Raw genomic sequence first — 26,405 nt, 5'->3', positions numbered from 1 at the left:
GTGTGGTGTGGTGCTGCAGTGCATAATGACTAGTGTGATTCTGGGTTACCTGATAATTCTGGTCCTCATAATTCCTTTTAAAGGCATAGAAACATCACTTCTGGAAAACCAGAAGTGGCTCTTTTCACTCTAACGGCCATTGCAAGGCCTGCGGATGGAAGTGCGCTGCCTCTGCAGGGCTCCAAAGAGCCACTAGAGGAGAGAGGAGCACTGAAGGGGTGGGTCGTACCCGCTATCCACAGTTTCAGGTAACTGCGGGGGGTGGGGGTGGTTCTAGAACAGAAACCCCATGGATACCGGGGCACACCTGTACCAGCTCTTGCTCTTAACACGTTCAAAACGTGTTAAGCTGATCCAGCAGGATTGCTTTGCAAGAGCTAGGCCTAAATGTTATTCTTTCTCTGCCAACTTCATAAATAGCTTTGCCATGAATCAAGATTAAGTGGGGAATGTGTAGATTTGGGGCACTTTGGACACCCCTGTACTAGATCAATGGTTCCCAAACTCACTGGGACACACTTTTCAAAACACACTATTGAGACCCACCTAGCTTTATGAGACTAAAAAAAAAGTTTCATTTTACCAGCCACTCAAGCTTCTGTTTTTATCCTTTTAACAATTACACACACACACACACACACACACACACAACACCTTCTGGAGCATTTGTCAAGCTCATCAGATTGGGACTGTTATGGTGGCCTGACATTCCCTTTCATATGACTTTTGATGCAAACTGAGGCAACTCAGTTTCACTTTCTATTGGGCTCAATACATTTACCTTGTCAGCAATCAGCTTGTCAGTTTTGTGACCCACCCAAAATCAGTTCACAACCCACTGGTGGATCCCAACCCACAGCTTGGGAACCACTGTACTAGATTGTTCTCAGTTTTATATTGTAGTGAGACTTCAGAGGAGGGAATACCTCTGGAATGTGCCTTCCTTCCTCTGACCCTTTGCATTGACTATTGACTTTGCATTGACTTTTCTTTATTTGTTTTTATTTCTTTTATTGTTTTATTTTAAACAATCATGCTTGTTCCAGCCAACGTTACTGCGTATGCAATGCTCCCTTGGTGCGCCAGTTCCGAAACCCAGATACCATCTTCATCCTGGCTTTTGCCATTATTCTTCTTAACACCGACATGTACAGCCCCAGTGTCAAGGCAGAAAGGAAGATGAAACTAGATGACTTCATTAAGAACTTGCGAGGTGAGCAAAAGATTCTCCTTTTTAAAAACAATTCTGAAACTCAAAGGATTGTGCAAGCAAACAATCTTTCAGGAAGGGAAGAACATTATGTTAAAAAATAAGAGGGAGCATTGCAGGCACTTTAATATAAAAGAAAACATGCATGTTTACTCTGTTTCTTTGGCATCAGCCTTAGAAATCTGCAGCCTTAGAAATCTGATAGTCCTCAGATTAGTCAGCTTCTGTCGTGAAAATCTTCACATTAAATCTTGAAGCAAAACAAGATTCTGCATCTCAAAAAGAGGGTTTCGAGAGTAAGCATATAAAAAAATCCTATGTCTTGACTGTTGCCCCCATAATCTGTAAAGACGGCATGCTTGAGAAGGGTGGCCAGCCAGCCTCACAAACCATATGGTGATCTGAGCCAATGTTGATCTGATTGCTAAAGTCATGTGGGTACAGTAATGGACCTGCCCCCCATGGCACCCCAGGTGCAGGACTGCAACGTGTCCCCCCCCCAAGGGATACTTATCCCAGCACAATGGAGCCTTGTGCGATGCTCTGCAGCACATGAAAAGCCTTCTGAGGCTTCTAATACACTTTTCAAGGGTTCTTCAGGTTTTCTGACAAAACCGGAAGTACTCCTTAAGAGCATGCTAGGAGCCTCAGAAGGCTTTTCCTGCACTGCTGAGCGCCCCACAAGAGTTTGCCTGCCCGTGGAATGGCTCCAATGGGCAAGCAGGGTAGTGGGTGCAGGTGGCAGCAGTGGACATGGTGCCTGGGGCTTTTGCCTCCCCTGCCCCCCCCAGACCTGCCACTGTGTGGGTAGATAAAAATTCATTACCTTACAACCTAGAACCCATATGGGTTTTACAGGTAAACTTAGTTACCTGTAAATTCACCAGGACGTCTTCTTAAACATATAAAAAATGCCTGATGTTCTGGGGACACTGAAGACAGATAATGACAGTTTTTTTATGACAGTTGAAGGTCATGTAAGAGGGATTGCTGCTTGTGAGGAATACACTCATCCTGCATTCAGTCCTATTTCAGAAACCCTCCAGATCTGCTTGACTAGAGCAACAAAAGAAATGGTATGCCTACCCCATGAGAAATTATATCTCCACATCCCAAAATCACTCGGCTCTGCTGCAGACTCTTGTCTGTCTTCTCAGTATAGATAGAGAAGAATGATTTCTCCTATCGAAAGGAATCATTGATTTTTGGTTGAGGTGAATCTTTGGGACTTCAGAGGCAAGACCTTACACTTTGGGAATCATGAACATTCAGATGGAATGGAAAAGGAAAAGGAAATCCATGGTAGTTAACCTGAGTTAAAAATTCACTGGGGCTATCATTAGTCTGAGCCAGTAGGGGAAATGGATATGAAGTTAAACTAGAAGCAGAAATTAAGACAATTCTTAATTCCTACCATTACCATCAGAATTCCTTTACTTACAGGAAATGAATGGTGCTGTTCATTCTGTCAGCAAAACACGGACAAATTTAGACTTGAATAGCTAGCCACAGTTAATCAAGCTGAAGACCAGCTTGTGCTCACGGTTCTTGGCTTTCCTTTGCCAACAGTGGAATGCAGTGCTTTACAGATTTGTTAGATTCATTAGACCTGAGCAGGAACCATTTTGTTTCTGTGAAATGAAATGGCCAGCACGCCGGATACGATGCCTTTTGGTTCTTATATAAATGTTTGGTAATAGTTCTAGACATTTCTTCATTGAAAGAATCATGGACCTAAAATACCAGTGAGAATTTTCTAAGAGATCTAGAATCTTGATTCAAGTCTCCCCTCAAGGTGATTTTAGGAAATCTTTATTCCCTCAGTCTCGGTTCCCATGCTTCAGTGTAGAGATGATAATACTAGAATAACTTCCTTGTCTATTGTGAACATTACTGAACATTACATTTATGGGAAGCTCTTTGAAAATTCTTAAATCGCTATGTACATTCTAAATATTATTGTTGTTGATTTCTCAACAGGCTAAATCTGACCCAATTTGTCTCCATAATCTGTTTTCAATAAATTTTTTTTTTTCATTTCCTGCTTAGGCGTGGATAATGGTGAGGACATCCCCCGTGACCTCCTAGTTGGAATTTACCAGCGGATTCAGAATCGAGAGTTGCGTACCAATGATGACCACGTATCTCAGGTCCAGGCAGTTGAGCGCATGATAGTGGGCAAAAAGCCGGTGAGACAAAGAGGCCTTTGTGGGAAGGATTTGGAGCTTGCTAAGGGCTTTCTTCTCTTTTCAGTTCTGCTCCTAATGCACTCTTCCTATTGACTCCACCCAGGTCCTCTCACTGCCCCACAGGCGCCTGGTTTGCTGCTGTCAACTCTATGAAGTACCTGACCCCAACCGGCCTCAAAGGCTTGGTCTGCACCAGCGGGAGGTCTTTCTCTTCAATGACCTTTTAGTGGTAAGGAGATGGTAGGGAAGGGAACTAGGATTCCTGGGTTCTTTAGTGGTAAGACAGAATCTAGAGGTAACTCTTCCTAGCATATATGCCTTCAGATCATAAAACTGCTTTAACAAGCCTGGACAAAGACATTCTCAGCACCCTTGCCAAAGTACAATTCCCAGGATTCCTTGGGGGGGGGGGGAAGACCATTACACATAAACTGAACAGAAGTTTTTAGCACCAAAGTGCCCTTTACGTCTTTGCTTGTTTCCCTTTCACTCCTGGCTCTGACTTACACTACAGTGAATGTTACTTGGCAGCTGTGGTCTTGTAGGTGAGGGCCATCTTGATGCAGGAGACCAGTTCATTCATGAAACTGACATAACGCCTAATAAATTTTTCTGTGTGCCAGTATAGCCATGCTGTGAAGAGAAATGAATTTTTCTGTGAGAAAAATGAAATTCTGTGAGTGCAGCTGTGAAAAATACATGGTTGTTCAACAGATATTTGCTTCTGAGTGCCAATACAGTGGAAACTCAGATGTATGTATAATGTAAAGAAACCTTGTTTCAATTTAGTACCCAGAACTCTTGGATTGTGTCTTCAGGACCAATTTTTACAAAGTGGCACTGGAGTTGAGTTGCTTGTGTATGGCTAAGACCCATATCCTAACCAACTTTCCAGCACTGGCATATGGCAACTTTCCAGCAATGGGACACGTGCTGCATCCTACAATTGGGTGTCACTCATGGAGGCCTCCTCAAAGTCAGGGAATGTTTGTTCCCTTACCTCAGAGCTGCATTGCCCTTATGTCGGTGCTGGAAAGTGGGTTAGGATTGCTGCCCTCACTCTGCTCTTCAAATACCTGTAGGAAAGAATTGTGTGGGTTGGGTAAATTGCATGGTTCCTATTTTAGGGCAATATTTCTCTTACCCTGGGAACTGACAAAGAAGGAATTGCATCATTTTCCCAACCTCTGGGGTTACTGTTGGAGCAGCATGGCATCCAGATAGGCAGATACTATTCTACTGCAGTAGTTGAAAATCAACCTGCTTGTGTTTTGTAGTTTTTGTTTTGTTTCATGATTCTCTGAACATGAGATAAGATAAAATGATGTCTTAACTGGGTTTAGGATGATCAGTGACGTCACTAGGGTTTGCACCACCTGGCGTTGGAGGCCAATGTGTCACCCCTATGATGGACCTCCTCCCATGTAGTGAGTGGGGCAGTGCCCCTAGTGGTGGAAGTGGTGATGTGTTATCACCATACCCCTGCTAAATTTTTGGCTATAATGTTTGATAGAATAACGATATTTCAGCGTGGTTTGTTTTCATTGCATCCTACATGAAATCATACATTGATTGATATATAACATTATGGTATTATTCAAAACTACCAATATTTTAAAAATTTTGGTGGGAAGTGGTGTCACCCCCCCATGCTCATCACCTGGTGTGACCTCCACCCTCCGCACCCCCCAGCAATGCCACTGAGGATGCTCCAGATTTGGAAGAGGAGTGGGATCCCAAGAGTTAATGGCTATGGAAGTGAAAGCATACTCCTTAGGAAGTGAAAGTACAACTTTTTTCCCCCTTGTTGATCCTCTTCTCTTCCCCTGCATGTGACATAATGTTTAGGTAACAAAGATATTCCAGAAGAAGAAGATACTTGTGACCTACAGTTTTCGCCAAAGCTTCCCTCTTGTCGAGATGCAGTTGCAGCTTTTCCAGAATTCCTGTGAGTGTCATTACTGATTTTGATGCAGAAACCTAGTGGTTTTGTTGTTGTCCCTGCTCTGGACTTGATCAATATGAGACACTGCCAGAGGTCCCTTCTCTGTTGCGTCCCTTAGGTTTAGATCGCCAGCATTCACAGCAGACACCCGGCCATAAGCCGATCTCACAGATAAGTCGAGGGCAGGTCTTGAGCCAAAAAAAAAAATCATGGAATTTTCTAAGACCCTTGCATAAGTCGGGGGTTAAACTTAGAGGGGTGTGCAAGTCTGACTCATTTTGTCTGATTTTATCTGAGGCCAGATCCTGAAAAATATCCTACTAGTAATTGTTACCTAAGAACTGTACAGTCTCTAATTTATTTTAAAAAATAGTATTAAGAGTACAGTATACATACATAGTATGTGTACATAGCATAGCAAAAACAGTATTAAAACAGGCTCTAATTTATTAAAAGCTATGATCTATCTCATAGATCATAGGATGCATTTTTATTCATTAGCTTTTAAAATTATATTCTTCACAACCTTTTTGTATACACTATCAGAGTAAGGCCACAATCCCATCCACACTTTCCTGGGAGTAAGCACCATTGACTTTAATGGGACTTACATCTGAGTAGACAAGCCTAGGACTGGTCTCTAAGTGCACTGGAAACAGAATATCAGTCGAACCATTAATCAAATCCTCATTTAAGGTGCCTGCTGCCTTAATCCAGAGGCTCTACATAGAACGTACAACTTAGAACACATAACTGGGAGTGTGCAATTCAATTCACAGCAGAGAGATGAGCAACAATGAATCACTGACCAAGTGCAGCTGCACATAGCTGCAACCCGATTTACTCAGAAGTAGACCCTTGCAGGAGGATGGCCAGTGGCACCTCCCCCAGGCCTCCTGCGGGTTTCCCATCAGCTACGCTTCCTGCCCACTTGCACCTAGCCGGTTCCCCCATTGCACCAGGAATGGAGGAGCCTTTGAGGAGGCAGGTTGGTGGGGGGGGGCTGCCTGCCAGCCGGTGCTGACTCTCCATCACAGTCCTGCTGCCTGCGGGGGGCAGAGAGCGGAGCGGGGCCACCCTGGCTGCTACCGCCACTGCTGCCAGACCGACGGAGGGCAGAGAGAGCGCAGGGGGTGTCCCTGCCAGGTGCTTCCCGGTGCAGGTGCAGCACACCTCCCTCCCTGTCCACTGCAACTGCAGCCACGTACTCGAGAGAGGGCAGCACAGGACTCCCCATGTGCTCCCTCCCTCCATTAGTCTGGTGGCGGCAGCTGTCAGGATGCCTCCGCTCTGCTCTCTGCCCTCGCAGGTGGCAGGACTACATGGGGAGTGCATGTGGGAGGCTCTGAGGGGACACGGGTGAGCGCCGACTGGCAGGATGTTGGAGGTTCACCCTGCCTCCTCCAGGACTCCTCTGGACTGGCCGGGTGCAGGCAGGCGGGAGGCACAGCTACTGGGAACCCCACCCCCGCACGGAGGAGGTACCATTGCCCATCGTCCTACAGAGTTCTCCCCCCACCTGGGTGCGGATAGCCCCCTTGCCCTGTCCGTCTACCTGGATGATTGCGGAGATAAACACGAGGGCGAGGTTCATGGGGGATTTGGGGGCACAAATTTTTCCCTGTATAGGTGAGTATCAATGGTAGATTGTAAGCCTTTCAGAGCATGAACCTGTCTTCTCATTCTATGTAAAGCACTATGTACATGAAGAGTGCTATATAAATACAGGTCGGGAGCCTTAATCCACAGACTTGACTCACCTCACCTGAACACTGTATTTTTTTAAAAAACCCTTTGCTTCCTCCTTCCTCCTCCCCAGCCCACCCTGTGCCATTTCATGCTTTGGCTGGCCTCTCTCCCTCCTGTACATGTCATGCAGGCAAGCAGGCAGGCTGCTGCTGGGTCTTAATCCATTTCTGCCCAGTCCACAGGTATACACATTTGATCCCTGTTGCATATATGCATTGGGCAGATATGGCTTAAAGCTTGCCATCTATAAACACAGTACAACTGCAGGTTGAAAAAAACTCCTTCCTTCCCCCCCCCCCCCGCTAGCAAAGTTCACCCTGTGCAATTTCTGCTTTGGCTGGCCTTGCTATTCTCTCTGCTTTTCCCAACAGCTCCCTCCTGCAGAGATGCAAATAGCCAGCACAAGCCAGTACATCACTCAGGCAGGCAGCCTCTGAGTCTTAAATTCTGCCATCTACAAACACAGTGCTATGCCATTTTAGGAACTTGAATACTTGGTATCAGCAGGGAGTCCCAGAATCAAACCCCTGCAGATACTGAGGTCTTGGCATTTCTTGGCAATAGTACTTGGCATTTTTTCTCATCTTTCTCAATATTTGTTCCATAGACACTTGTATTCACTCTGATGTTGTGCTGTCAGCCAAGTAAGAACTATAGCCCCCTGAACTCATTCTATTCCTGCATCAGGCCAACTGGACAAATGTCATGACCCTTCCACTATTCCTATCTGTCTGTGGTCAGAGCCATCTGACCACCTCTCAGAGTAAACCCAGCTCAATATTCTCACCATTCAGTTGTCCTCCCTGAATGGGAGAGAACCCACATTCACCCACCATTTGACTCTCTTCTGTTCAGATTACCAGTTTGGGATCAAGCTGCTCTCGGCTGTTCCTGGAGGGGAAAGGAAAGTCTTGATCATCTTCAACGCTCCCAGCCTGCAGGACCGGTTGCGCTTCACCAGTGACCTGAGGGAATCCATTGCTGAAGTACAAGAGATGGAGAAATACCGTGTGGAATGTGAGTGATTGGTGGTGGTGGGGGGTCTGCAGATGAGGGGGTGCAAAGCAGGACAGTAGGTTGGGGCTGAAATGAAGGGTGGAGAATGCTGATACACACTACAGTGGAGACAGTATAATTGGTAAAGAATGTCACTAGCCCAGGAGGTTCTTGGGTAAACTGAAGATAACCAACTAAGTTTTGAAAGAGAATCCCAAATCCAGGTAATTGAATGGCTATTCTGAGGGATGTAAGAGAGGAAAAAATCTTTTGAGAGCACTGCTGTGTGTATTCTGCACATTTAACTACATAATATGTAGTACTAGTTCGTGATTCTAGGCTTCATCAGAAGTGTGTTTGAAAATGAATGGGCACTTGCTGCTGGAAAGTTCTGAGATAAAGTTGGGGGCATTCAGCAGGCCTTCAGTGATCAGACAGCAACACATTTATGCTCCATAGAGCTCATAAGAACACATAAGAAGAGCCCTGCTGGATCAGGCCAAAGGCCCATCAAGTGCAGCTTTTTGTATCTCACAGTGGCCCACCAAAATGCCCCAGGGATTTTGGGCACACAACGCAACAGACACAACCTGTGTCCCAGTGCCCTTCCCTGCATCTGGCAATCAGAGGCAGCCTACCTCTAAAATCAAGAGCTTGCACATACCTACTATGACTTGTAACCTATAATGAACTTCTCCTCCAGAAATTTGTCCAATCCCCTCTTAAAGGCATCCAGGCAAGATGCCACAGGCAAGACGCATCCAGGCAAGCTCCACAGTCAAATGTTTTAATAATAATAATAATAATAATAATAATAATAATAATAATAATAACTTTATTTTTACCCCGCCTTTCTCCCCGAAGGGACTCAAGGCGGCTTACAACATATTAAAAACAATTTAAAAACAAATAAAAACATATTAACACATCATAAAAAACAGAGTAAAAAAAATAGGTAAAAAGAGCATAGAGCAGCAGCAAGTCATAAAAGAATCAGGCCTGTAAAAAATATTAAAAGATGTTAAAAGGCCGAGAACTCAGAAGGCCTGTTTAAACAGAAGGGTCTTCAGGCCTTGCCGAAAGGTCTCAAGAGACGGAGCCATTCTTAAGTCAAGGGGAAGGGAGTTCCATAGCCTTGGTGCCACTACTGAGAAGGCCCTATTTCTTGCAGCCGCCCCACGTACCTCCCTAGGCGGCATTTGTAAAAAGGCCTTCTCTGATGACCTGAGAGGGCGAGCCGGATTGTACGGGAGCAGGCGATCTCTAAGATACCTGTTTTAGAAACAGTTTTGCAAATGTTTGTTGTATTTATTATTTCTGCTCACAGAATTTGGATGCTAATGCAAATACAAGCAGGCCCTGCCTGTGATCCTGACGGGGGAAGGTGCATTCAACAGTCTTGTCCTTTTCTTTCCTCCCCCACAGCGGAATTGGAGAAGCAGAAAGGGGTGATGCGCCCCAATGCCTCCCCTTCCTCCGGACCCAAGGACACAGTGAATGGGACACTGACTCGCAGCAGCCTGGAGGATGCCTACACAGTGGGAGAAGGGCTGAAGCGCAGTGCCCTCAGCAGCTCCCTCCGTGATCTCTCTGATGCTGGTGAGGGACTAGGGTTCAGGACTCTGGGTTCTTTCCATGGTTCCAGGACTGGGAAGCAGGGCAGGAGAAAGCCTGGTAGGCTTGAAGTGGGGGTGTAAGTGTCGATGGACCCTCAATTTCTGGATTGATGCTGATAAGAATGTATGGTGAGAATTGTAAAAGGACATGGCCCTCTTTTGCATGAACTGGAATTTTTGATAGGTTTTAAGATCCACAGCCTGTGCTAGGTCAAGTCAGACATGGCCTGGAGGCTTCTAATGTAGCAAGTAACTGAAGGCGTGCACAATGTGCATATGGTGAAGCCTAGCAGAACCATTCCAGAATCCTCTGGATTTCAAAATTTGGGCCACTTTATATATTCAACAAAATTCTGAAAAGCTTGTCTAGATTTATCTAGCCTTGGTGAGGCTGCCTGTTTGAATGCTGTGCTGGGACAGGGAACGGAGAAAATTCCAGTGCATAGAAAAATAGCATGTTAGGGAGAATGCTAGGCTGAACTTTTCTGACATGCTAGGTTTCCAATTGTATGGAGTTTTTGTTTTTTTTAAAGGGGAATCATTCAAAGATGGAATACTTACCATCTCTTGTAATCTGAGTAGTACAGTCTAGAAAAAAACTTTTCCATTCAATTCTGCTGAATGTATAAACTGACCTTTTGGTGCATGTGTTTTAGTGGAATCCAGATTTTAAAAGATCAGTTCTACTGAAACATTTTTGAAGTGGAACCAAAGCTAGGTGATCCACTAATTTCTAGAATGTGATTTTTTTTTGCTCCCTCTTGAGGCTGAAACAAAACTTGACAGAGTAATTCCTTTCCAGCTTCTCCCCTCCTTTTTAATTCTCATCCCTCAACCATAATATGGAGCGCTGGGATTTTGGGTTGCATGAATTTATTGGAGTGGGGGCAGGGTTTGGTGTTTGCTGGTGGATGGATATCTCTCTTATTCTATGGAGCCAGCTTTACCACGTGATGAAGAAATGCAATGGTGCTTGGGATGGTGTAGTTATTAAATAGGAGAGGACAACTGCATGCTCTGACCCAGATAATTTCATAGCAGCAGAGGACACCCTGATCCGTATGTCTACCTAACATATTGCTTGCATTGCATGGGACTGAAGTTGAACAGGGGCGAGACACTCTCTGTTTTTCCTCTGTCTTCTGTGAACTTTGCCTCTGCTCTGTTGCTCTGCTTCATGGGATTGGGGATGGGGATGGGGCTCTTGATCTGGGGTCCCGCTTCCCCCTGTCAAAGTTGGGAGTGTTGGCTAAAAAGGGAGGGGGATTCAGGTCTCGCTAATCCCTGCTCTGTTGCAGGCAAGCGTGGCCGCCGTAACAGCGTGGGATCCTTGGACAGCACAATTGAAGTAAGTGGGTTGGAGGAGAGGGAGCTAGGCGTGGGAGGGAGGGGGGAGGGACACAGATGGGGTTGCTCCATCCCTTCCTGCTGTCTCTGCCTTGCAGCCTCTCTCTTCTCTCTCTTCTTCTGTGTCTGCCTCCATCCCTGCCCCCAGCAGAGGGAGGCACAGAGATCCAAAGCATGTAGGATTCACTTCTCTAGTGCAACAGAGTTGGCCAACTTCCCAGCATGCATTTGTTTTAGCTAAGGCCAGCCCTTCTTCAGGCAGGCAGCAATTCTGGTCTTCTTTGAAATAACTTTTAAGAAGAGTCCTAACCCCAGAGGAAAAGGAGGGTTATAGAAGCCAAATGTCTAATGCCCCGTCTTCTTTCCTTTCTTTCTGTCTCTTTCTGATTCCTTTCTTCTCTTTCTTTTTTTCCTTTCCCCCTCCTGCTTTATGTCCTCTCCAGGGGTCTATTATTAGCAGCCCACGGCCCCACCAGAGAGTGCCGCCACCACCTCCTCCTGAGGAATACAAGCCTCAACCTCGCCCCCCTTCAAACTCATCATCTTTTCTGGGTTCCCTTTTTGGCAGCAAGCGTGGGAAAGGCCCCTTTCAGACACCCCCCAGTCAGGCTTCAGTTTCCTCCTCTTCAGCATCTTCATCCCATCACCATCTTCCCCAGCATCACCCTCATCACAGCCACCCATCCCTGCCTGATGGAGGTCAGTCCAAGTTGCAGGCCTTACATGCCCAGTACTGCCATGGTCCCTCTGCCCAGCCTCCACCTCCCTATCCTCAACAGCCCCCTCCACCACAGCAGCCAGCCCCACCGCCACCACCACTTGCCCTGCCTTCTAACCCATTGCCACCCCATGTCCAGCGCTTCCACCACTCCCAGCAGCCCCCTCTCTCGGCCCCCCCTCAAAAGCAGGCTGTTCCAGCCTTCCCCACTCCACAGCCTCACCACCACTATACTCTGGGCCGGCCCAGCCAGCAGAAACGTGCCCACCAAATGGCTGCTGCTGCTGCAGCTGCCCAGCACCCCCCCTTCCCTCATGGGCGCCAGCCTACCTCCCCACTTCCACTCTACAGCCCTGCCCCCCAGCATGCCCTGGCACATACATACCCTCAGCAACTTCATCAAACAGGGGGCAGTGGGCAACATACCTTACACAGGCAGCAGGCGCCAAAGCACTTTATCTTCAGCCATCACCCTCCACAGCTCTTGCAGCGGCCTCCTCCACCCCCTGGGGTGGGGCCTTACCCCATTCATCATGGCCATGCTCCTCAGCAACATCATGGCCAGCCCCCGATGCCCCCGCCTCATTCACCCATTCCCCCCCACCCTTCCTACCCACCACTCCCACCTCCATCACCCCACACACCCCTCAGCCCTCACTCTCCAGCTGCACCAACATCCCCACTACCCCAGCACATCCCCATGCACCAGGGGGGGCCTCAAGCCATGTCCTCTCAAGGACCCCCTAATCCCAAACCGAAGCCAGTCAACAGAATTAGCACCGTTGTGTGAGGAAAACCACTGTAATGGGGCAAACTGGTAGATATAAATATATAAATAACAGAGCTAGGGGTCTCCACCATCCCAACTGAAGTGGTAGGGCACAGGCAAAAGTCAGGAGGGTGTCTAGACTTTTACGGCCATTCCCCCTTCCTCCTTCCCACTCCATACCCCCTCCCTCTTTTCCCAGAATCAGAACTGAGAAAGGGCATCCCTTGGACCAACACCAGAAGGAAGAAATCGGGACCTGCAACACTGCTCGTGGCCTGAGGGTGGCACCAGCTTCACACTTGGCTATGATGCTAGGGGCTCCACCTCTTTCCCCTCCCCTGCAGGTGGCTCCCCTACTTGTTAGAAAAGGGGTGCCTACCATGGTATGATGACTTTTTGTAAAGCAGGTGTTTAAAAAAAGTAAGCTGTGGTGCAGGGGAAGGCAAAACTTCTTTATGTTTGGGCTGGTGGGGCGGGTATTACCACATATGCAAGATTTTCCTGTTTTTTTCCTCTAGTCATAAGGAGATAATCATAGCCCATGTGCATACCTAGTTCACATGAATGGCTAAAATTGTTCCTGAACGGTATTGCATCAGACTGAAGGCAGTGATGGATTTGCATGGTTGAATGCTCCTCCATATTAAAAGTATTTCTGCGCATAATGTCAACTGAGAAAGGCCTAGCCTGGCCTCCCTGAAATACTAGTTCTGTGTCTGCAGCAATTTTTTTTTCTTTATGGCAAAGCCTTTATCTGTGCAATCCCTTCTTCCCAGCAGTCTGGAGTAGTACAGTCCAGGAAGAATTTAATAATTCCTTCTGCTTTTTGCATGAAGTACATTCCAGCATCCATCTGCAGACGGTTTGTTCCGTGTGAAGGTTCGAAACATGTAGAATGAGCCATAGAGTTGATTCTGCACCTTCCGTATGCTTGTCCTTTTCCTGCAAAGGCACCGCTGCAAACAGGGCCAAGGTGGCTGCCATTTATTTTGTTCTTGGAGTTGCTCTGTGTGCAGACATTTGCCCACTTGCATCAAAATTAAGGACCTTCTGTGAAATGTTAGTCAAGTGGTGGGTGGTCCCAAAGGCTGCCTCCCTTTTGTCTCATTTACATAGCAAGTGGCTGTTTTATCAGCCCTGCCCAAATAGTATTTCTTTCTGTTAGGAATGATGAAACAACTTTTTCAAGTATCTGTTTGCCCAGTTTTATAGCATTCCAGATTAGAATTCTCCTTCCCTCTGTTGCCCAAAGACTGGGTCCATGCCCTTGGATGGTTTGTGCATGGACTGTATTTTGTTGGCAGGCAAAATGAGATGACACAAGGCAGGAGCTACATTAACACAACAAGGAATTTACTAAAAGGAGAAAAGGGGTACAGCATAGAATAAGCATAAACTTATGCAATTGAATAAAACAGGCAGTAATAAACAGAACAAAGCAGGGCATCAGTCCATTAGAGTCTGATGATTAGACCAATGGTCCAGCATATAAGTATCTCTTTCCCTAGCTTCAGTTCCATAGTACAGAGTCCTGAATAGTGTTTTTACTTCCCTTTTATACAGTGAGCTTGGACCCTTCTAGCAGTTCTTTGATGTATATCATATGAATGACAGTTGACCCAGGCATTCACCTCAGGATTTCCTAGTCCCATAAGGGTCACTCTGTAAAAAAGGCGGGAAACCCCTGCTTAGCTATTCTCAATTCCTGTGGGCTATTAGCATAAGCCTTTCCCATTGCTGTTCTACTACTCAGTGGCCTTTAATATATTCTATGCCTACATTGTAGCGATTTAGGAGGTTGTTTTTGGACGTTTAGCTGTTTTACAGTGAACTGTTCGACCCAGACCCGCCTAAGGCGGGAAGGGGGTGGCTCTAACATTTTTCTAACACCTCCAAGTAGCAAATGTGAATGTTTAAACTAGCACAGTAGTTAAAATGTGGGTACCTTCTCAGAGCAGCACTGCTGCTTGTGGCCTGAGGGTGGCATCACTTTCACACTTGGTCTCTTGGCAGGAGAGAGGGCAGGCAAATGTTAGCTTTGCACTGAAATCTTCATTGGACATTATCAACAAAGGAGCTGCTCCAGCAATCCAGTTCACCCTTAACCAGTTGCAGCTGATAAGCATATGAATGAAGTAGGGCGACCTGTTTAATTAATAAGATGTGTCTCCATGCGCTTTCTGGACCAATATGGAAGGAGCTGCTCCTGCCCCACTTTTAGTTGTGGTATGTTAGACCTTATGCTGAAAATATGAGCTGGGCAACTCCACTGATGCCTGATTCTACAGATGCCTCTTTTTCCCCCACCCCCAGGTTTTTGAGGGGAAGAAGCACAGGTACTGAGTCCCTATGAGATTCAACATGGTAAAAGGCTCTTGGTATGGTCCGTGATGCACACCACTTGGGCAAACTACTGCCTCAAATCTGCATGCCTGTGTGGTTTCCAGGATAGCTCCACTACACTTTTCGCTCCAGTCTGCAACAACTACCAAGAACAGCTTTCATCAGTGCTTCCCAAATCTTTTAGCACCAGAACATAAGAACAGCCCTGCTGGATCAGACCATAGGTCCATCTACTCCACCAGATCTGATATTCTGACATAGCCCATTTCTAAAATCAGGAGGTTGCACATACACATCATGGCTTGTAACCCATAATGAATTTTTCCTCCAGAAATTTGTCCAATCAACTTTTAAAGGCATCTAGGCCAGATGCCATCACCACATCCTGTGGCAAGGGGTTCTGCAGACCAACTACACACTGAGTAAAGAAATATTTTCTTTTGTCTGGCCTAACTCTCCCAACACTCTATTTTAGCGGATGTCCCCTGGTTCTGGTGTTATGTGAGAGGGAAAAGAGCATCTCTATCCACTCTATCCTTCCCATGCATAATTTTGTATGTCTCAATCATGTCCCCCTTCAGACGCCTCTTTTCTCAGCTGAAGAAGCCCAAACGCTGTAGCCTTTCCTCATAAGGAAGGTGCCCCAGTCCAGTAATCATTTTAGTTGCTCTCTTTTGCACTTTTTCAATTTCCAGTATATCCTTTTTGAGATGTGGCGACCAGACCTGAATGCAATACTCCAGGTGTGGCCTTACCATCAATTTGTACAGCGGCATTATAATATTAGCTGTTTTATTCTTAATATCTTTTCTAATGATCCCAAGGACCCTCTTTTAAAAGTGAAAAATCTATCATGATCTACTAAGCAAAAAAAAAAAGATCTGGAAAGAAATATTTTATTTATTAATAATAATTAATAAATTATTAAATAATAAGTGGGGTCCTGTGCTCCCAAGGCTGCTAGGCACCCTATGTATTTTGTGTGTGTGTGTGGACATTTGCTAGACTCTACCTAGAAATGGAATTCAAGGATCGTTTCCCCCAAGCCTTTACAGTCATTCCAGGGTACCCAGAAGGCTGAACTGGAGAGCAAGCTGTGCAGTTAGGGACTTTCAGGCTAGACAAAAGGCTGAAACTGGTTTCACACATGATCCATGGCATACCAATTTCTAGATAAAATTAGAAAATGTGACATTTTAATTCGGGGGCATGAAGATTACTTCATACTAGCTTACAAATTTCTTCTGCAAACTGGGCAAGAGTGCTTGCAAAGGTGTTTTTTGTTTTTTTTTTAAAGTTTCAAAAACTTTTTGTGATCCACTGGTGGGCCCCAAAGCATAGTTTGGGGAACACTGGCTTATATTCTTGGGAAGTCTCCTCTTCCTGATGCCTTCCTTCTTAGGCAGGAGAAACCACCACCCTTCACTATTGGGCGTAGAGATGGGAGGGGAGTGCCAATGTTCCCTGCCATTTTGCGGAGTGAGAGAGGCTTGTTATTTTATTATTTGCACAGAGTTGCGAGTTGCTGCTGTTTACATGAAGGAACACAGGGGTGGGGAAAGAGCAGACCATGGTGTGGGGGGAGGGAATGTGTCTTGCCCCCTCAGTTTTTATTCATAAAGGGCTATTCTTACTCCCTCCCCACCCCACTTGTGGGGTTTGCACTGAACACATTTTAAAAGGGAGGGGGCTGTATATTCCCTGACCTTGTATGAACCCAATCCTCTCACCAAACTAGAGTGGGGGAAATCAGAGGGGCGGGGTGGGATGTAATTGTCACTTTCTGACCCAAACTGCTCTTTTAGCTTATTATCAGTGTGTGTCTGCCTGACAATAGGGGAGAGGCAGTAAAGCTACACACATCAACACTGGTTCCTTGGGAGCTCGGATGCACTTTAACCCCTACTTCCTGATTCCTTTCTGTCTAGAAAAAGATAGGATCTGATAGTCCCTGCACCAAACCTATGAACTCACCCAGACCCACCTACCCTTCATTGCCCTCCCTTCCCCAAGGGTGTTACCTGGGCCAGCCACCCATGCCTCTCTTGCTTTGTAAGGTTAGAGAAGGGACTTCTCCCAGACTGTGGCACTTTGGTAAAGGGACATGGTATTGCCTTAAGGCTGCCTGAGTGTAATTTTTTTATTTTATTTTTAATTCAAAGGAAGGGGTGCCTGTGTTATGGTACCTGATTGTATATTTGTAGGAAGATGTCAGTTTTGAACAGGAGAGATATTCTTTTAATGCTTAATTTTTAAAGCAGTGCCTCCCAGACCTCTGATAGCAGGGCACAGTATTTTTCTAAATTAAAATGGAAGGGCACCCCAGAGTAGTGACTCAGCAGCTGAACTCTGGTAGGTCACGTGTTTTTTCACAGAATATCTCGAGACAGGGTGACCTGCCTTCTGAAGAGGCTGGTTGCTATCTAGAGCCTCACAGGCACTTAGAAGACATTTCTCATTGTGCTCTAGCAGTTTTTTCATGCCACAGGAGTGTATACCACCCCACAGTTGAGGAATTACTGCTGTGCAGCAAGCAGGCTCTGAGAGGTAGTATTTCTGGCTCCTAGCTCTTTGGGGAGGGGGAAGAGAAAAAAGGCCAGTTAGTTGAGGGTTCTGGGGGGGGCTAATGGGTCTCTGATTCCAGGTCCAGCCTGAGAGACTCATGCCTCATTTTCATCACCCTCCACTGACTGGACTCCACAGCCTGTGAGGGAACCCAGAGAGTCCCTGCTTGCAACTGCAAGCAGGTAGTGGTTTAGGCCTCCTTGCTGTAGCTGCTCTTAGTTGCACCCTGCAATGTCCTGGGCTTCCCCCCCCCTTCCATGTCAGGTCTTCCCACCCTGTACCCCACCCCCCAGCATGCACTTTGTCCCTACCTTGCACTGCACTTCCTGTGTCAGGTTTGTTGCTGTACAGAGATTCTGGTGTATATACTATATATTATAAATATCAGTCTTTACAAGGGAGGGGTAAGCAGCCTCTGGCCCATGTGTTTTCTGTGACATGGGCCCCACCCTTCCTTTCAGAGCTCATGGCTGGAAAGTCTCCAAATTCAATTGTATTTTTGGTTCCTTATCCTTTCCTTCCCTCTCCCCAACTCTGGTCCATGTTGTATATAAAAAAACCTGTATATTTGATGCTTCATAAATTGAACAAACGTCCTTGCTGTGTGAAGAAAGGGATGTCTTGTGTGTTTTTTGCCTATTTTGTGAGCGAGATCCCATCCTCTTAACACACTTCCTCTATTGTCTACAGCAAGTTGGACAGCTGAATCAAAGCATGAGCAGAGACGTGCCTGCTTGAATGTATCTCTTTAAAATATCAAATCGGTCTGCATCATCTAGCTGCACAGGGAAAATTCAGCTAGAACTCCTCTACCACCATGCTAGTTTTCCATTCATGGGATGTTTCTGTATGCGTGGAGAAGCATCCAAGTATGCATATCCTCATCTAGTGTCTGACATGGTACAGCCTCAATGGCCATTACCCTATCCCCTCCCCAAGAGCCACAGCTGCTCAGTTTTGAAAGGACGCTAGCCTGTAGCCTCTCTATTTGCTTTCCTCATAAGCCATTTATTAGCATAGTTGTGAATCTAAAATCACTTAATTCTGGAGCTGGTAAACCAGGGGGGCACCATTTATTTTTTTTTCAAACCAGCTTGTAGCAAAACTACCACCCCAGGGCACAAGCAGATGACCAGAAGCCAATTCAGTTCCATAAAGGGGGACAGGAACTGTCCACATACAACTAGGCTACTCCTTCCTCTTAGATTCTTTTGCCACAGCTGTGGTAGTTTCCCACCCCTTGACACAAGACACATCTTTATGGGAACAGGGAGTTCCTTTCTTTCAAGATTACACTGGGGAAGCACAGGTACCAGTACATCATCTAGCTGCCCACAAATCAATTTGTAAGCAGTGTGCAAGAACCCAGCTAGATATGTAGCAGAACTGATCTAGAGCAGAAACTACAGTACAAGCTATCTAAGATACATTCTTTTTGTTTTTTTAAATAGGCCTTGTGGCTACAAAGTGAACAGATCTTAAAACAGGTGTAGATTCTAGCATGCAGTTTCAAACATGACACACACACACACACACCCCTACTACCTAACACAAATGTTATTTCATGAAATTTATAAGCCAACCCTGGCTCAGAGGTGCATGCAAACTTGAGGATTGTGCGGTTCTCCTCCACTAGCACAAAGGATGGTGGAGGTCCCAAAAAAAGTGGCACTATTGCACATTACTCCTGGATAAAAGACATGAGTGAAGATATGCTTTCAGGTAAGATCCAGCATTGTAAGCACCTGTACAGATGAGATAAAACCTTGACTGTATCCAAAGTGACCTGTACTCATTTTTCCATCTAATCAGAGGCTTCTCAGGTTTCAGCTGTAGGGCAGATCAAGACATTCAGCTATATAGGTATAGACAAAACAGCAGCTTCAGATACTTGGGCAGGCATATATGAGCAACAAATTGTTTTCACTTCATACTTCTACTAAATGCACCAAGATTTGAAGATGGCAGAACAGTGGCCCAAGTGAGGTTCCTAGAGAAAAAAGCTGCCATAAATGAAGACTGGCCCCATCAGCAGCTACTGAAGGATGCAGCTGCAGAAAACAGGAATTCAGTGTGTGGATAACAGCAATTTAATAGAGACAGACTCATAAGGATGAAATGTATGAGTGATCAATTCGAGTAGAGGAATACCAGACTTTTGTTCAATCCAGGATGTTGGCTTCAAAACACTGCCTAGAGGCCAGGCCACCAAGTATGATTAAATACTTGATACCAAAGCTGGAACGTGATAGACCAGCTCACAGCCTCTTACCCTTTCAACTAGGCACCAGCTAAGACTCAGTGGGCTTCAGAAATGGATGCCTGTGTGGCTCTGGGTGAAGAGCACTATCACATAGAGCTTTCAGAAATCTTGGGTGCCTCTCACCAGAGCTGAGTCTCGCGAATCTCTGAGATCGTCTGGCTAGCTTTCTGCAATGCCTGCAAGAAGATAAAGAATCTCATTGATTTGTTGAATTTTTAGCCCCAACATTTGACACCCCTCAACTTAACCTATGAATCTCTCATATAAGCTATAGGAATTGCTATTAAAATGCACCCAATAAAGAAAAAAACAGCAAAGGATTTTAAAAGAAAGCAGTTATGGAAGCCAGGCTAGAAGGCTTGCAAAATAAGAGATTTGAACAAGAGTTTAAAGAGGGGAAAGCTGGCCACAAAGGTGGTTATCTCCCCCTAGCAAGCCCAGGTCCTTGAGATCATCCATTCAATTAAAACTAGAAAAGGCAACAGGCATGCACTGGAGGTATACCACTTACAGCCAGGCCATTTAGAATTTAAGATCAATGCCAGCACTTGGAGTTGCTCGCTCCCACAAACTAACATAACCAGTGCTTCAGAAGTAAACTGGTTCTGCTACTACACCAGAGAGGAGAACCTCTCCTCACCACTAACACAGTCTACAGCCAAACCCCAGCTGTCCTGACCACCCCTCCTCTCCCCATCACCTTGAGCATATTGGCAGCCTCATTCCGTTGCTGGGCCATGTCCTCGGACTCTGTGAGCAGCGAGTCTAGGAGCTGAGGCTTGTACAACTGACCCACAAGTTCACTCTGAAGGTGGTCCTTTACATAATTCACAAGGAAGTGCATCACTGTCTTTGGAACACTATAAGGACAGAGCAAATGTGTCATTAAACAATAGCTCTTGAGAGACTTTGGACAAGGTGGAGGTGTCACATAGCTATTCTGCTAAGACCCAGTTTATCCCACCACTGCCTTTTCTTCCCTTCTTTACTAGAAGTCTAGGTAGATAAATCCAGCACCCCTTTAGGAAGCATTTTGGACTACCACTGGTCCTAGGTCCTACCTAAGGTCCTCCTGCCAGTCACCTCCTGACAGCATCCAGAGTTGCATGCATGCTTGCACAAAACATCTTGAGCTATGGCCCAAAGAAATTCACATTTGCGCCACACCCCAGTAACTCTTTCTGTGATCTAAACCAAGCATCCTCACCACATACATACATTTTAGAAGTGGGTACCAAATTCAGATACTCTCCCAAAATAAACACCCTGCCATGTAGAGTTACCTGTCCTGGATGCTTTTCCGCACAATGAGGAAATAGGACTTGATAAGGCGCCTGATGACTTCACAGTCTCTCTGTTCACGTTGGCTCAGTTTTCGTGCAGCTGGCATGGGCTGTGAAGAGGCAGGGAAGGCTGCTGTGAGCAACTCCACCAGAGATGGTAACAGATCTCTAGATTCCCATTCTCTTTGCTCAGAGTGCTGGTGAAAGTTTTGTTCCCTGTCCCTCCCTCCCCTATCCATCTGGACATGGATCTCCTCCCCTCTGCAAGGACACTCAAAAGTTGAAGTTGTGCTCACATACTACAGAAGCCCTGCTGAAGCCAGTAGCTCACAGTCAAAGATACTGCTCCAGGCATAACTGGTAAGTTCCTCATTTTCCTTTTCTCCCCTCTTTCTTGAGTTCAGGATGGTCTCCATTAACCCACACTACAGGCAGCACCATGAGACACAACTCTTCCTAGGACCAGCGAAAGAAAAAACCAGCAGCACTGAACACTTGTTGTTTCTGCTAGCTTAAGGTCCAACATGTTATTTGGGCCTTGCCTCGTCGCCCACGTTCTCAGGCACCCTTGGGAGAGAAGGAACAGCAACCAATTTTGTTTGGCATATTAGATTGTAAACTCCTAGCTGTGTCTCCTCTTGCTGAAATTTAGATTGCAAGCTCCTCTGAGGAAGAATCTGTCCATTTTATCTCATTCTTAAGTGCCATGTACACCAACAGCACTATTGCCACCACTTGCCTACGCCAGAATTAGGGCACTCCAGAAGCTCCTACAGGAACAGAGACTGGCTGTTCACGGCCCAGATAACACCTATACCAACCCTCTGATCAGCACCACCTCTCTCACTACTAATAACAGCCTGTTATATAGCAACCTGCAGACAGCCCCCCCCCCCGCTCTCCTCCCTCTCCACCCAACTTAAACCTCAGCTGACCGTGTCTAGCAGATTGACTGCATGGGGCCGGCTGGGGCTGGAATAGACCGAGGTCTGGGAAGACCCCTTGGGCTTGTCATCAGTGCCGGGCTCCTCTGCTTTTTCACTTTTCCATCGTCGGGTACCATCTGGAATAGCTTCGTTCTGCGCAAGTGGAGAGAACTGTGAGAAGGAGTTTTGGTCTCCACACATCAAGACCAACCGAAAGGTCTGGTGGGGGAGGGTGTACCTTACAACTGCTCACTGAGGCAGAGACCACAGCCGTATCAATGAAGTCCGGGTGCTTGGTATTGATATAGGCCAGCTCTATTGCAACCAGGTTGTGCACCTAAGAAAAAGAGACTGATCAGACACTCATCTTTAAGTAGCTAGAATCAGGAAACAGCCTTTATTCCTGCATTTTCAGTGAAAACAACAGCAAAAAGCAAACAAAAAACCAAATAGCCATAATTACCATTTCATTTGTGATAGGCAACCTCCTGCGAAGGACCCCCGTCACTACTTCTACAATGGCCTCGTGCAATTTGGGGAAACGCAGCAACTCCTGAGGGTGAAAATTAAGATGACAGCCCACACCTAAGAATTTTAAACTGGACTTTTGATGCTAAAACTAGTTCTCCAAGGCAAGAACTCCAGTTAAAATGAGTCATCACACACACCCCACAAACAGCACCATAAAATAATGCAGAGCCCCTTATAAAGTGTCAATATAGCTTCATAAAATGTTGTCGTAGCCTGTGAGATCCTAAGGAACTGTAGCACTGCACAGCTATTAAAGAGTTTAGGTTGAATCCTATCTAAATTTTATATATGATTGGAACTCTCAGTTGGTGATGGCTTTCATGATCTGCAGTTCTCCTGCAGTTCTCCTCAATAGCTGCAGTTCTCCTCAATTTCATGTCATTCATGTGCATGCCAATACATCTTAAACATGTTTCCAATAAGTTGATAGTATTCTTGGCAACCTTCAGTCTCGAAAGACTATGGTATTGCGCTCTGAGTGGTGGTTCTGGAACAGCGTCTAGTGTGGCTGAAAAGGCCAATTCGGGAGTGACAATCCCTTCCACACTGGGAGCAAGTGCAGTCTGTCCCTGGTCTGTCTCCCTGGCTATGGGCCTTCCTTCTTTGCCTCAGACTGTTGGCCAAGTGTCTCTTCAAACTGGGAAAGGCCATGCTGCACAGCCTGCCTCCAAGCGGGCCGCTCACAGGCCAGGGTTTCCCACTTGTTGAGGTCCACTCCTAAGGCCTTCAGATCCCTCTTGCAGATGTCCTTGTATCGCAGCTGTGGTCTACCTGTAGGGCACTTTCCTTGCACAAGTTCTCCATAGAGGAGATCCTTTGGGATCCGACCATCGTCCATTCTCACAACATGACCAAACCAACACAGGCGTCTGCTTCAGCAGTGCATACATGCTAGGGATTCCAGCACGTTCCAGGACTGTGTTGTTTGGAACTTTGTCCTGCCAGGTGATGCCGAGAATGCGTCGGAGGTAGCGCATGTGGAAAGCGTTCAGTTTCCTCTCCTGTTGTGAGTGAAGAGTCCATGACTCGCTGCAGTACAGAAGTGTACTCAGGACGCAAGCTCTGTAGACCTGGATCTTGGTAGACCAGTCATTAAGGAAAAGAGGAGAGCTCAAGCAGCATACAAGGCCTGTCCCAGTGAGCGCAACCTGCAGGTCCTCCGAGCTGCTCGCAGCAACGTCCAGCAGACTGCCAGGAGATGTGCTAACGACTAATGGCTCCAGCTCTGCTCCCAGATACAGATAGCAGCTGACACGGGCAACATCAAGGGGATGCATGGCAGTGGCAACAAAAGGAAAATCCTCCACAGAGATTTTGTCACAGGTCACACCTGTCCTTAGCAGTCACTTTGCTACAGTTCACATGAAACATTTGTCCAAGGAGAGGTATCCACAACATGTCAAGAGTTGTTGATACTCTTCCATCTAACCACATGAGTGCATGAATATCCTCACAAAACAGATGAAGACATGCAGGGGTGGCGATCACAGAGCGGGAGCCACAATGGGTGACAGCTGTCTCCACCAGCCAAGCAAAGCCAGCTGTTTATGGTCCTGTTTGAGTTCTTGTAACTTGCTTGGGGGGAAAGATGGGGGTAGGGTCAAGCAGCCAACCACTTGCCTACATTCTGAAGCAATATAGGCCCAAAGCAGCTAATACCTCCTTAACTGCAGTTGAAAGATGAATCCTGAATTTAACACAAATTACTTAACCCAGTGGTATTCAAACTGGGGCGTCACGACACCCCAGCCTGAGGGCCCTGGTCCCTTTCCCCGTAAGGGGCGGGAGCAGCCAGGAGGCAGGGAGGAGGCAGCCACTCGGGGGTGCGGGGGCTTGGGTACAATTGCCCAAGCCTCCTGCAGCCTCCCGGGGGTGCGGGGAGCCCTGCGCAACCTTCGGCAGGGCTCCCCACGTCAGGGAAAGTGAGAGTGGGACAATCGCTCCGCTAAATCGGAAGCGGAGCACGATTGTTCCACTTTCCCTTCTGACGGGGCTGCAGGGGCTGGGGTGCACCCTGCAGTCACTGCAGCAGCCGTCCCTGGGTGCGGGGAGCCCAGGGCTCCCCAGGTCAGGGAAAGTGAGAATGGAGAGATCGCGCTCCGCTACCGGTTTAGCCTTCCCCCTGCCCCTGCTGCCTCCCCCCTGCCCCCACAAAGACTTACTGCGGGTTTCAAGCTCCCTGAGAGTTTTTAAACCACAGACTTAACCCTTTAACTACACTGTGCTATTCGCAATCTGGGTGGAGGTGGGAGAAAAAAGGAGGAGAGAGAAAGAAAAGAAATTGAACTGCCATAGGGCACAACTTAAATACTATCATCTTCATCAACACCAATAACAAATACATAGCATTTCTTTTGAGTGTTCACAGAGTTCCATATACCACATCTCAGCAATCTAACAACACTGTGAGGTAGGTCAATGCCATTATATCCATATTGCCTGCAAAAACAAACAAACCAGGAGCACTAGCCATACCTGAGTGTTATAAGTAGAGCAGTGCTGGATGATGCGCTGCAGCTCCTCATGCACCAGTTCCACACAGCGTAGGCTTGGCTCCTCCAGGCGCTTGATCTGACGTTTCACCAGCAGTTCAAAGGAGACTTCAGGGACAAAGAGGGCAGGACGGGGCCCCTGCAGGACAGTGAAGACGTAGCCCAGTCAATACAACTGCCACACAAAGTATTCGGGGGTGAAGGTGGGAAAGAATCAAAGCATTAGATGGTGCTAAGCTTCCACCTAGTGCCAGTCTGGATCATCTAGTGCCAGTCTGGGTCATCATGCACTCCAACATCCCTCAGCTTCACATAGATGGCACAATCTCCAGTTTTGCCAAAACAAGAACCAATTGGCAGGCCTGACAGGGAGTCCCCGAAGGACACGAATGGCCCCTGGACCAGGGTTTAGGCATACCTGATCTAGAATCATAAGAGTTGGAAGGGACCAAATAGATCATCTAGTCTAACCCCTCTGCCTATAGCAGGAAATCTTCTTAGAGCATCTCCAACAGGTGCTTGTCGAGCTTCTGCTTGAAGATCTCCAGTGAGGGAGAGTCCACCACCTCTCTTGGCAGTCTGTTCCACTTACCACTACCACTTACCTGCCTGTTCCACTTACCATTACCGCCCTGACCATCAGAAACTTTTTCCTTATATCCAACTGGAATCTCTTTTGCAGTTTGTACCAATTGGATCTAGTTCTGCTTTCAGAGGCAGTTGAGAACAAATTTGTCCCTTCTTCCATATGATAGCTCTCTTCAAAAACCTGAGAGGTTATCATATCCCCACTCAACCTTCTCTTCTCCAGGCTGAACATACCAAGTTCCCTCAACCTTTCCTTACAGGGCTTGTTATCCTGCCCTCTGATCATCCTTGTCCCTCTCCTCTTAACCCACTCCAATTTGGCTGCATCTTTCTTAAAAGTGAGGTGCCCAGAATTGGACACAGTACTCCAGGTGAGGTCTAACCAATGCAGAATAAAGTGGAACTATGACTTCTCGCAACTTGGAAGCTACAGTTCTACTAATGTAGGCTAAAATTGCATTTGCCTTCTTTGCAGCCACACCACACTGCTAACTTACGTTCATCTTGTGATCGAATGCAACTTTAAGATTCCTCCTAAAGGGATCTTGTGCTGCCAAGCCAGGTATCTCCCATTTTATACCTGTATCTTTGGTTATTTTTGCCTAAGTGCAGAATCTTGTCCCTGTTGAACTTCATCTTATTCATGTCAGCCCAGTATTCCATTTTGTCTAGGTCTTCCTGAAGGCTTCTACTGTCTTCCATTGTGTTTGCTACCTCTCCCAGCTTGGTGTCACCTGCAAATTTGATGAGACCCCCATGTATCCCTTCATCCAAATAAATGACAGAGCCCTGGGGCACCCCACTCGAAACTGTTTTCCAGGTTTACACAAAGCCATTGACAACCTTTGTGTACAGCAGTCCAACCTGTTGCGAAT

General features: G+C 46.6%; 2 protein-coding genes across 7 annotated transcripts in view; one reads left to right on the top strand and one right to left on the bottom strand.

Annotated features, from left to right (window-relative positions):
• Nucleotides 1-18,060, top strand: part of IQSEC2 (IQ motif and Sec7 domain ArfGEF 2) — a 171,472-nt gene extending 153,412 nt beyond the window's left edge. For 5 of the 6 annotated variants that reach the window (XM_066613970.1, XM_066613969.1, XM_066613971.1 and 2 more), the window contains 8 exons: nt 1,047-1,213; nt 3,260-3,399; nt 3,503-3,628; nt 5,248-5,347; nt 7,949-8,110; nt 9,515-9,688; nt 11,004-11,053; nt 11,496-18,060. In XM_066613970.1, coding sequence (XP_066470067.1) covers nt 1,047-1,213; nt 3,260-3,399; nt 3,503-3,628; nt 5,248-5,347; nt 7,949-8,110; nt 9,515-9,688; nt 11,004-11,053; nt 11,496-12,560 — 1,984 coding nt within the window. In that variant the 3' untranslated portion in view covers nt 12,561-18,060. The remainder of the gene's footprint in view (nt 1-1,046; nt 1,214-3,259; nt 3,400-3,502; nt 3,629-5,247; nt 5,348-7,948; nt 8,111-9,514; nt 9,689-11,003; nt 11,054-11,495) is intronic. The other variant, XM_066613973.1, reaches the window with a different exon arrangement.
• LOC136639621 (dynamin-1-like protein) overlaps nt 17,738-26,405 on the bottom strand; it is a 29,552-nt gene continuing 20,884 nt past the window's right edge. Inside the window, exons 12-18 of the mRNA XM_066613976.1 lie at nt 24,926-25,081; nt 22,383-22,472; nt 22,158-22,256; nt 21,929-22,072; nt 20,994-21,103; nt 20,411-20,570; nt 17,738-19,886 (exon numbers count right to left, since the gene is read on the bottom strand). Coding sequence (XP_066470073.1) covers nt 19,830-19,886; nt 20,411-20,570; nt 20,994-21,103; nt 21,929-22,072; nt 22,158-22,256; nt 22,383-22,472; nt 24,926-25,081 — 816 coding nt within the window. The 3' untranslated portion in view covers nt 17,738-19,829. The remainder of the gene's footprint in view (nt 19,887-20,410; nt 20,571-20,993; nt 21,104-21,928; nt 22,073-22,157; nt 22,257-22,382; nt 22,473-24,925; nt 25,082-26,405) is intronic.

Source organism: Tiliqua scincoides, chromosome 2, assembly GCF_035046505.1.
Source record: "Tiliqua scincoides isolate rTilSci1 chromosome 2, rTilSci1.hap2, whole genome shotgun sequence".
NCBI classification, from domain to species: domain Eukaryota; kingdom Metazoa; phylum Chordata; class Lepidosauria; order Squamata; family Scincidae; genus Tiliqua; species Tiliqua scincoides.
The sequence above is the reverse complement of the archived record's forward strand: the minus strand, read 5'-3'. Positions and strand labels throughout refer to the sequence as shown.